This window comes from Mobula hypostoma, chromosome 2 (genome assembly GCF_963921235.1).
Source record: "Mobula hypostoma chromosome 2, sMobHyp1.1, whole genome shotgun sequence".
NCBI lineage: Eukaryota > Metazoa > Chordata > Chondrichthyes > Myliobatiformes > Myliobatidae > Mobula > Mobula hypostoma.
The window spans coordinates 119,612,812-119,624,977 of record NC_086098.1 but is presented as its reverse complement, the minus strand read 5'-3'; the positions used below and the strand labels follow the sequence as shown (position 1 = coordinate 119,624,977).

Here is a 12,166-nt window from a genome sequence, read left to right as displayed (position 1 = left end):
AATTAAGCAAAGTTGCATGAAAATAACTTAAAAAGGTATAAAATTAGACAAACTAAGTAATTATGTATTTAATTAAATACAAAACAAATTACAACACAACCAATACTACTCCAGTAACATAAAATTGTGTACTAGTTCCTAATAGATATCGATGGAGGAATTCATCCAATGTAAGCTGCCGTGTTCTTTTGACAATAAAATAACAAAGTCAGCGCAGACACTAGTGCAGATAATGGATTACTTGCATAGAATGCTTTTGACGATTGCATCCACCAAGTCTTCATTTTCATTGTTAACATTCAAGATGATTGTAACCTTCAAATTCTTCGTAGTTCTTAACTTGATGAAGTAGTGAAATTGTTTCATTTTCAAACCTAGCCATTTCAGGCATCTCCACGCCTGAATGCTTGAAACTGCAGTGAGCAAAACAGTTCTGAATTGTCTTACTGCTTATTTCTCGACAACTATCAGTGACAAAATCAATGCTTTTTGAACACAGACACATAGAGCTGATGCTATTTAAAAAATGTTCGATCTAAGCACAATGTAGTGTGCAGCCACACAGTGCACACGAGTAATGCTAGTTAGAAATTGTTTGGCAACAGTCTCTTGTCTCAATTAAGCAGCATAGTGTCCCAAATGAACAAAGGGAATCCCAGTTATTTTCTCAATTCGTTTTTGTTCTTTAAGAATTGTCCCAAAGAAGCAGCTGCTCCTATTAACCAATGGCCCAATTAACAGGAATCCACTGTATATAGTGAGTATTTCGAATTGGTATTAAGTAAGAGGGTGCTGAAAAGGTATTGGTAGGACTGATATTGTAGAGGTAATTTTCTTTATATTTGTGTTAGCATCTGAACATAGCTGGCAAGTCCACAATTTATTATAACCCATCCCTAAATAGCCTGGAGAAGGTGGTGGTCAGCTGCAGTCCTCCCGGTGAAGGCACTCTTGTGGGAAAGTTCCAGGCTTTAAACTCAATGACAAAAAACATTAAAACTTTTCAAGTTAAAATAATATGCAACTTGGAAGGGAACTTGTATGTGCTGGTGCTCCTATCAATTTGTTCTCCTTTGTGGTACAAGTCATGCTCTGGAAAGCACTGTTGGAGTACCCTGGGTATTTGTAAACTATTAGCATCAACAGTCAGTAAGAGTTTCAAAAGTTTAATTATGGAAGAAATCAACAGGTACTTGGAGAAATTAACAGGTACTTGGCTGACTAACAAGATCTGGCATAGATTCATATAAGATATACAGTGATTTTAAAAAATATTTTTTTTGATGGAGTGACAAAGAAGGTTAACATTATTCATTCATTGATGTTTATTTCCATTGCTGATTAAATTCTAAATACTCCTGGCTGATGGGGTAGTTAAGAATCAACTACACTTAAGAAGGAAAACAGGAGGGCATAACAAGGGATATAAGATGTTGCAAACAGATTTGGTAAAGGAGAACCCAAAACGATTCTATAAGTGTTTTAATAGCAAAAGGGTAACTAGGTAGAGAATAGATCCACTTGAGGTCAATATATAAAAATTGCTGATGAACGCAGCAAGCCAGGCAGCATCTATAATAAGAGGTGCAGTTGACCTTTCGGGCTGAGACCCTTCGTCAGGACTAACTGAAAGAAGAGATATACTACCTGGCCTGCTGTGTTCACCAGCAATTTTTATGTGTGTTGCTTGAACTTCCAGCATCGGCAAATTTCCTCGTGTTTGAGGTCAATATGGTCATTTATGTGTGCAACCACCAGAAACAGACAAGGTCTTAAATGAATACTCCTTCTCCTATGAAGAAGGACATGGAAGCTAGTAGGTTCAGGGAAGAGAAAAGTGATGTCCTGAAACATATTGACACTTCCAACAGAGGTGTTGTTAATCTTGAAGCAGGTAAAGGTGGATAAATCCCCCAGGCCTGACTAAGTGTATCCTAGGATGTTCTGGGAAACAAGAGAAGAAATTCCTGAAACTCTGGCAGAGATTTTTGTATTATTGTTAGCTACAGGTGATGTACCAAAAGGTTGCTGGGTGGCTAATGTTATGCATTGATTTAAAAAGGGATGCAAGTATGAGCCAGGGAATTACAGACTGGTGAGTCTACTATCAATGGTAGGAAAGTTACTGGAGGAGATTGAGAGATAGGCTCTATTGACCTGCATATGGAAAGGCCATAATTGATTAGGAAAAGTCTACACAGCTTTATGCATGACAAATCATATCTCATGGATTTGACTGAGCTTTTCCAAGAGATGACCAAGAGGATTGACAAGGAAAGTGCAGTAGATTTGTCTACCTGGACTTTAGCAGGGCTCATGACAAGGTCCCATATGGTGGGCTGTTCCAGGTTATTTCGCAAAGAATCCAGAGTGAGCTACCAAATTGGATACAAAATTAGCTTGGTGGAAGGATTCAGAGGGTAGTGCTGCAAACTGGTTTTTCAGATTGGAGATCTGTGACCAGTGGTGTGCTGCAGAGACTGATGTTGGCCCCCTGTTGATTCAGATTTATATTGATTATTTGAATGAAAATGTAAGTAACATGATCAGTAAATTTGCATTTTTCCATACCACATACACACATCATTCTTCATCAATTCCATCAGCTGCAGCACAATCATACCAGCAGTCACATCTTCCCCAACCCATTCCTTTCTGCTAAAACTAGAAGAACGGCATCTCATGTTCTACCTTGGTAGCCTACAATCCAATAGCATAAACATCAGGTAAGCTGCAACCCCTTTCTTCCATTCTTTTGATCCACTCAGGCCCTCTCACTCACGCCTTTCTTTCCTAACCCCCCCACACCCACCCAGCCCCTGTTAACCAGTTTCTTTCCCCTCCCCTGCCTGGTTCCATCTGCCTTTCACCCCTAGACTTTACCCAATCAATCCCATCCCCTGCACCCACTGTTCCTAACTACCTGCTATCCCTCCCTTACCTGAGCTCAGCCATAATTGTACCAGATTTCCTATTATGCAACCCTTGCTTGTTTCAAATAGTACCTCCCAGCCTCTGTTGACTTGTGCACCCATCTCACACACCTGGCTCCATCTTTCTATCAGCTCCTCCTCAAGTGGTTTCACCAATTCTGCCAGTACTTGTCTCACCCCTTCCGCTCAGCTCTTTACTCTCAGTCCAGATTCAGTGCTTCAGCCCAAAATGTGGACCATATCTTTGCCTCTACAGATGCTGCCTGAGCTGCTGAGTGCTTCCAGCAGTTTGTTTCTTTGCTTTGTGTGTAAGGGTTGGAACATCATGTTACAGCTGTACCAAGACAGTGATGAGACTGCACTTGGAGTATTTTGTGCAGTTCTGATTGCCTTGTTATAAGAAGGATGTCATTATACTGGAAAGGATACATTCATAACTTTCATAAGAGTACATTCAAAACTTTCATAAGGGTACATTCAAAACTTTCATAAGGGTGGTACCAAACTAGAGAGTTTGAGTCATCAGGAGGGACTGGACAGACTGGGGCTTTCTTCCTTGGAGTGAAAAGACTGAGGGGTGACCTTAAAGAGATTTATACAATCATGAGGTACATAAATAAGAAGAATGATCACAGTTTTTCCTCATGTTAGGATCTTTGGAAGTAGAAGGCATAGATTTAATGTGAGAGAGAAATTATTTATGGGGACTAGAAGGGCAGTTTTTTTCACCCAGAGGATGCTGGATATGTAAAACAGTACATGGAAATAACAGACGCAGGTACAATTGCAGTGTTTAAAAGACATTTGAATAGATTAATTGAAAATGGACTCATAGCTGGACAGGGTGGTAAAGAAGGTTTTTGGCATACTGTTTTCATATGTCAAGGTACTGAGCTTAAAAGTTGAGATATCATGGTTTGCTTATACAGGACATAGTACACATTTGGAGTATTAATTTCAGCTGTGGTCCCCTTGCCATAGAAAAATATTATTAAACTGTAAAGAGTACAAAAAGATTTATGAGCATGTTGCTAGGACTACAAGGCCTGAGTTATAGGGAGAAGATGACTAGGTAAGGGCTTTATTCCTTGGAACGTAGAAGAATGAGAGGTGATCTTATAGAAATGCATAAAATCATGAGGGGCATATATAGGATGAATGAGCAACACACACAAAAAATGCTGGTGAACGCAGCAGGCCAGGCAGCATCTATAGAAAGAGATACAGTCAACGTTTCGGGCCGAGACCCTTCGTCAGGACTAACTGAAAGAAGAGATAATAAGAGATTTGAAAGTGGGAGGGGGAGATCTGAAATGATAGGAGAAGGCAGGAGGGGGAGGGATGGTGCTAAGAGCTGGAAAATTGATTGGCAAAAGGGATACGAAGCTGGAGAAGGGAGAGGATCATGGGACACGAGGCCTAGGAGAAAGAAAGGGGGGGGGACCCAGAGGATGGGCAAGGAGTTATAGTGAGAGGGACAGAAGGAGAAAAAAGGGGGAAAGAATAAATAAGGGATGGGGTATGGAGGGGAGGTGGGGCATTAACGGAAGTTAAAGAAGTCAATGTTCATGCCATCAGGTTGGAGGCTACCCAGACGGAATATACGGTGTTGTTCCTCCAACCTGAGTGTGGCTTCATCTTGACAGTAGAGGAGGACGTGGATAGACATATCAGAATGGGAATGGGATGAATGAACTCAGTCTTTTCCTCAGGGACAGGGAATCAAGAACTAGAGGGCATAAGTTTAAAGGAGAAGGGAAGGCTTTAGTATGAACTTTTTTTTTACGCAAAGGTTGGTATTTATGTAGAATACCATCATAAATACTATAGAGCTGGGGTTCCCAATCTGAGGTTCATGGACCCCTAGCTTAATGATAGGGGTCCATGGCATAAAAAAGGTTGGGAACCCTTGCTACAGAGGAACTAGTTGAGGCAAGTACAATAACAACTTCTAAAAATGGTTGGACTGCTACATAAATTTGAAAGGTTTAAAAGGTTATGAACCAAAAACTGGCAAATGGGACTAGCTTGGATGGTGCATCTTGCTTGGTGTGGAGAAGTTAAGCTGAAGGGCCTGTTTTGTAATGTATAGCTCTATCACTTTAATTTAGACTACTTCAGGTTGACACACTGGTTGCCATGGATGTTAGGCTGAAGGGTCTTGTTCTGTGCTGGATAACTCTATGATTCTATGACCATGACACATTGCTGGGTCTCAAATCACATCTAAGCCAAAGTAGGAAGCATGTATGTTTCCCTCCTTGAAGAAAAGAATAACTATCTGTATGAATTTTAAGGAAATGCTTGACAAATCCACACAAAAGCATGGTTAACAAATTGAGACGTGGACTGCAAGGGTCTATGTTAACATGGTTTAAAATAAAGGCTTAAAGAAAGAAAACGGCGTACTATAGTAAATGTTTTTTTAGACTGGGTGTTGTTAAATCTGGTGTTCCACAAGGGTAGTATTTTAATATTGGAAGATAAAGTAAGATTTCAAAACTTGATTAGAGAGTTTAAGGTTTAAAAAAAAACCTTAGGAGGCAGTGATCTTAATGTGATAAAAATTCACCCTTCAGTTTGAGAGGGAGAAAGTAAGATTAGGTGTGTTGGTATCACAGTTGAGTAAAGGTATCTAGAGGCATGAGAGAGGATCTGGCCAAAGCTGATTGGAAGGGGACACCAGCAGAGGTAATACTAGAGTAGCAATAGTTGTAATTTCTGGGAGTAATTCAGAGATGTAGGATTGTGTCATCCCAAAGAAGAAATGTAAAAGCAAAAGAGAGGGCATACAATATAGCAAAAAATAATGGGAAGCTAGAGGATTGGGAAGCTTTTGAAAACCAACAGAACTAAAAAAAATAATGAGAGAAAAGACCAAATATGAAGGAAAGTCTCCCAATAATATAAAAGAGGATACCAAAAGTTTTTCCAGATATATGAATAGAAAAAAAGAGGCAAGAGTGGACATCAGAGCACTGAAAAATAATGCTGAAGAGGTAGAAACAAAGAAATGGCGGAAGTTCTGAAGGTGGGTAATTTACCTGGACCACTTGAATATTATTAGTAATCTTATAAGAATCAATAGATTAGAGCTATAGAGAAGCAAAGCACAGAAACAGGAGCTTTGGCCCATCTAGTCCACGTCAAACTATTATTTCACCTAGACCCATCAACTTGCATTGCACCATAGCCCACCATACCACTCCCATCCATGTAAATGTTAAATGTTGAAATTGAACATGTATCCACCACTTCTACTGGCAGCTCATACCATGCTCACACTACCCTCTGACTGAATAAATTCTCCTGCATGCTTCCCTTGAACATTTCATACATCATCCTCAACCCATGACCTTTAGTTCTAATCTCTCAACTTCAATAGAAAAAGCCTGCTTTATATACCCCATCTATAACCCTCATAAGTTTATATATCTCTATCAAATCTCAGCTAATTCCTCTACGCTCCAGGGAATAAATTCTCAACCTATTCAACCTTCCTCTGTAACTCAGGTCCTCAAGTCCTGGCAATATCCTTGTAAATGTACTCTTCCAATCTTATTGATATCTTTCCTTTAGGTAGGTGACCAAAACCGCACCCAATGCTCTAAATTATGCTTCACCAACATCTTATACGACTTCAATATATTGTTCCAAATCTTGTACTAAATACTTTGATTTACGAAGGCAAAGCTCTCTTTACGACCCTATCAATCTGTGATACAAATTCCAAGGATCGTTTGTTCCCAGATCCTTCCATTCTACCACATTCCTCAGTGCCCTACCATTTATTAACCTGGTTTGTCCTTCAAAAGTGCAACTCCACATACACGTCCGCATTAAATTCCATTTGCCATTTTGCAGCCCATTTTTTCAGCTGGTCCAGATCCTGCTGCAAATTTCCATAGCCTTCCTTGCTGTCCACTATGTTTTGCATCTTGGTGTCATTCACAAGTTTGATGATCCAGTTTACCGCATTATCATCTAGATCATTATTATAGATGGAAACGACAACACTGCAGACCCAATCCCTGCAGCACACCACTAGTCAGAAGCCTCCAATCAGAGAGACAACTATCTACTACCACTCCCTGGCTTCTGTCACAAAGCCACTGTCAAATCCAATTTACTACCTCATCTTGAATGCTAAGAAACTGAACCTTTTTGACCAACCTCCCATTTAGGACCATGTTAAAGGCCTTGCTAAAGTCCATATAGACTACATCATCTACCTTTCCTTCATCAACTTTCGTAGTAACCTCCTCAAAAAAGGAGGGTTGGTTAGACAAATCAATGCATCTCTGAATGCACATCATGTCAAACCTCGAAGTATATGGACTACAGCAGCAAAGACCATGAATATACACACAGTGTGCACTTTATTAGGTGTAGGAGGTACCTAATAAAGCAGCCACTGAGTGTAAAGAACATTGAATTCAAGTGTTATTTTTAAAATGTATAGGTACCATGTAATGATGGCGATGACTGTCATTTGATCTCTGAATGGACATGTCAAACCATGAAGTGGATGGGCTACAGCAGAAGAAGGCCATGAACGCAAGTCTCCATTCATACTGAACATGGGAAGATGTTGACTATAAACACAAAAGGATGCCACTTCATTTGTTTTTTTGCATCTGTTTACAGCATCTGCAGTCGCTTGTCAGTTCACCTCAGGGATGTATGCTTAGCCCACTGCTCTACTCTCTTTACACCCATGACTGTATGGCTTGGCACAGCTCAAATGCCATCTATAAATTTGCTAATAATACAGCTTTTGATGGTGATGAAATGGTGATGAGAGGATGTGCAGGAATGAGATATGTCATCTAGTTGAGTGGTGTTGCATCAACAACCATGCACTCAACATCAGTAAGACCAAAGAACTGAATGTAGGCTTCAGAAAGAGTGAGATGAGGGAACACACACCAGTCCTCATAGAGGGATCAGAAATGGAAAGAGTGAAGAACTGCAAGTTCCTGGGTGTCAGTATTTCTGAGGCCCAACATATTGATGCAGTTACAAAGAAGGCATGAAGGCATGACAACAGTTATATTTCATTAGGAGATTGAGGAGATTTGGTACGTCACCAAAGACCCCTGCAAATTTCTACAGATGTACCGTGGAGAGCATTCTAACTGGCTGCATCACCTTCTAGTATGGGGGAGCTTCTGCACAGGATTGAAATAAACTGCAGAGTTGTAAACTCAATCAGCTCCATCATGGGCACTAGCCTTCGTAATATCCAAGACATTCTCCCAGAGTGATACCTCAAGAAAGCAGCATCCATCATTAAGGACACGCATTACCCAGGTCATGCCTTTTTCTCAATGCTACCATCAGGAAGGAGGTACAGAAGCTTGAAGGCACACACTCAAAGATTCAAGAACAGCTTCTTCCCCTCTGTCTTCTGATTTCTGAATGGACATTGAACCCGTGAACACTACCTCACTACATTTTTTTAATTTTAATTTTTATTTTTCCACTGCTTATTTAACTACAAACCCCATTTCCAGAAAAGTTGGGATATTTTCCAAAATGCAATAAAAACAAAAATCTGTGGTATGTTAATTCACGTGAACCTTTATTTAACTGACAAGAGTACAAAGAAAAGATTTTCCATAGTTTTACTGACCAACTTAATTATATTTTGTAAACATACACAAATTTAGAATTTGATGGCTGCAACACGCTCAACAAAAGTGGGACAGAGGCATGTTTACCATTGTGTTACATCACCTTTCCTTTTAATAACACTTTTTAATCGTTTTGGAACTGAGGATACTAATTGTAGTAGATTTGCAATTGGAAATTTTGTCCATTCTTGCTCGATATAAGACTTCAGCTGCTCAACAGCCCGTGGTCTCCGTTGTCTGATTCTCCTCTTCATGATGCGGCATACATTTTCAATAGGAGATAGATCTGGACTGGCAGCAGGCCAGTCAAGCACACGCACTCTGTGTCTACAAAGCCACGCTGTAGTAGCCTGTGCAGAATGTGGTCTGGCATTGTCCTGCTGAAATAAGCATGGACATCCCGGGAAGAGACGTCGCCTTGATGGCAACATATGTCTCTCTAAATCCTAATATACGCCTCAGAGTCAATGGTACCTTCACATACATGCAACTCACCCATGCCGTGGGCACTGATGCACCCCCATACCATCACAGATGCTGGTTTTTGCACCTTTCGCTGATAACAATCTGGATGGTCGTTTTCATCTTTGGCACGGAGAACCCGACGCCCGTTTTTTCCGAAAACTAGCTGAAATGTGGACTCATCTGACCACAGCACACAGTTCCACAGTCTTTCGGTCCATCTGAGATGAGCTCGGGCCCAGAGAACTCGCCGGCGTTTCTGCAAAGAGTTGATGTATGGCTTCCTCCTTGCGTAATACAGTTTCAAGTTGCAATTCTGGATGCAGCGACGGACTGTATTGAGTGACAATGGTTTTCCGAAGTACTCTGAGCCCAGGTGGCTATAATTGTCACAGTAGCATGACAGTTTCTTAGGCAGTGCCACCTGAGGGCTCGAAGATCACACGCATTCAACAGTGGTTTCCGACCTTGCCCTTTACGCACTGAGATGTCTCTGAATTCTCTGAATCTTTTCACAATATTATGTACTGTAGATGTTGAAAGACCTAAATTCTCTGCAATCTTGCATTGAGAAATGTTCCTTTTGAACTGACTAACAATTCTCTCACGAATTTTGGCACAAAGGGGTGAGCCATGACCCATCCTTGCTTGCAGAGACTGAGCCTTTGATGGACGCTACTTTTATACCCAGTCATGATACCTCACCTGCTACTAATTAGCCTGCTTAATGTGGAGTCTTCCAAACCGGTGTTACTTGAATATTCTGTGCACTTTTCAATCTTACTTTAACTCTGTCCCAACTTTTCTTGAGTGTGCTGCAGCCATCAAATTCTAAATTTGTGTATATTTACAAAATACAATTAAGTTGGTCAGTAAAACTATTGAAAATCTTTTCTTTGTACTTTTGTCAGTTAAATAAAGGTTCACGTGAATTAACATATCACAGATTTTTGTTTTTATTGCATTTTGGAAAATATCCCAACTTTTCTGGAAATGGGGTTTGTATTTAATATGCATATATTCACTATAATCCATGGTTTTTTTTCTCTATTATTATGTATTGCATTGTACTGCTGCAGCAAAGACAACAAATTTCATGACACATGCCAATGATTCTGTTTCAAACACGACTGCTGGCAACTTATGAGATTTGCTTTGAAAATTAACAAGGCAATCTCTTCAGTCACTCCCACTTGCTTAAAGTTCAAAGTTCAAAATAAATTTATTATCGAAGTTCACATACGCCACCATATACTAATCTGAGATTAATTTTCTTCTGGTCATTCACAGTAAATACAAAGGGACACAATAAAATCAATGAAAAACCCAACACAACAGGACAAACAACCAATATGCAAAAACTGTGCAAATACAAAAACAGAATAATAATAATAATAATAATAGGTAATAAATATCAAGAACATGGGATGAAGACTCCTTGAAGGCGAGTCCATAGATTGTGGAAACATTTCAGTATTGGGATGAGTGAAGTTGAAAAAGTTATCCCCTCTGGTTCAAGAGTCTGATGATTGAGGGGTAATTGTTCCTAAACCTAGTGGTGTGGGTCCTGAGGCTCCTGTACCTTGCTCTTGATGGCATCAAAGAACAGAGCATGCATTGTAAGGTGGAAGTCCTTGATGATGGATGCTGCTTTCTTGTGGTAGCGAGAGCTTTGCCTGTGATGGACCCAGCTGTATTCACCACATTTTATAGACATTCTGTTCTTGGTCATTGGTGTTTCCATACCAGCCCATGCTACAATCGTTCAATATACTCTCTACTGTGCATCTATAGATGTTTGTCAAAGTTCTAGTTGACATGCTGAACTTATGCAACCATCGAAGAAAATAGAGGAACGATTGTCCATTCTTTATGATAGCACTTAGTGCTGGTCGCCATTATGAGGAGGAATTTCTTTTCTCAGTGTTACAAGTCCTTGGATTTTCTACTCTGGGGAGACATGGAGGCAGGGGCATCAAATATACTCAAAGCAGATGTCTGAACTACAAGGGAGCTGAAGGGGAAAGAGCAGAAAAGTAGTGTTGAGACCAACACTGGATTGTCCATGATCTTATGGAGGTGTGTCGAGATGCAGCTCCTAAGAGACCGCGTTAGGAAACTGGAGCTGCAGCTCGATGACCTTCGCCTTATCAGGGAGAGTGAGGAGTTGACAGAGAGAAGTTACAGGCAGGTGGTCACACCGGAGCCACGGGAGGCAGACAAGTGGGTCAAGGTTAGGAGGGGGAATAGGAAGAATGAAGTAATAGACAGTACACCTGTGGCTGTGGCTGTGCCGCTTGACAATAAGTACTCCTGTCTGAGTACTGTTGGGGGGGACAGCATACCTGGGGGAAGCAACACTGGCCGTGCCTCCGGCACAGAGTCTAGCCATGTAGCTAAGAAGGATAGGGAACGGAAGAGGAGGGCAAGAGTAATAGGGGACTCAATAGTTAGGGGGTCAGATAGATGATTCTGTGGACGAAGTCAGGATACCCGGATGGTAGTTTGCCTCCCTGGTGCCAGGGTCCGTGATGTTTCTGATTGCGTCCAAGAGATCTTGAAGTGGGAGGGAGAGGAGCCAGAGGTCGTGGTACATATAGGTACCAATGATATAGGTTGGAAAAGGGGAGATGTTTGCAAGAAGAATATAAGGAGTTAGGAAGGGAGTTGAAAAAAAGGACGAAAAAGGTAGTAATCTCCGGATTACTGCCTGTGCTACATGACAGTGAGAGTAGAAATGCAATGAGATATAGGATAAATGCGTGGCTGAGAGATTGGAGCAAGGGGCAGGGATTCGGGTTTTAGGATCATTAGGACTACTGTTGGTGCAGGCATGACCTGTACAAAAGGAACGGGTTGCACTTGAATCATAGGGGGACCAATATCCTGGCGGGGAGATTTGCGAGGGCTACTAAGGTGACTTTAAACTAGATTGGTTGGGGGGAGGAAGTCAAATTAAGGAGACTAGGAGAGAGGAGATTGATGTAAGGGAAAAAGAAGAAAAAGTAACAAAGTTGTTTGCTTAATTAAGGATAAATAGAGTGGGAGGGGGAGAGTTTCTTAAATGCATCTATTTTAATGGAGGGAAGTATTGTAAGAAAGGTGGATGAGCTTAGAGCATGGATTGATACCAGG

At 40.8% G+C, this 12,166-nt stretch overlaps 1 protein-coding gene across 1 annotated transcript in view; it reads right to left on the bottom strand.

The window, feature by feature from the left end:
• LOC134357440 (dynein axonemal heavy chain 8-like) overlaps positions 1 to 12,166 on the bottom strand; it is a 1,088,497-nt gene that overhangs the window by 849,337 nt on the left and 226,994 nt on the right. Inside the window, exon 21 of the mRNA XM_063069028.1 lies at positions 2,298 to 2,375. Coding sequence (XP_062925098.1) covers positions 2,298 to 2,375 — 78 coding nt within the window. The remainder of the gene's footprint in view (positions 1 to 2,297; positions 2,376 to 12,166) is intronic.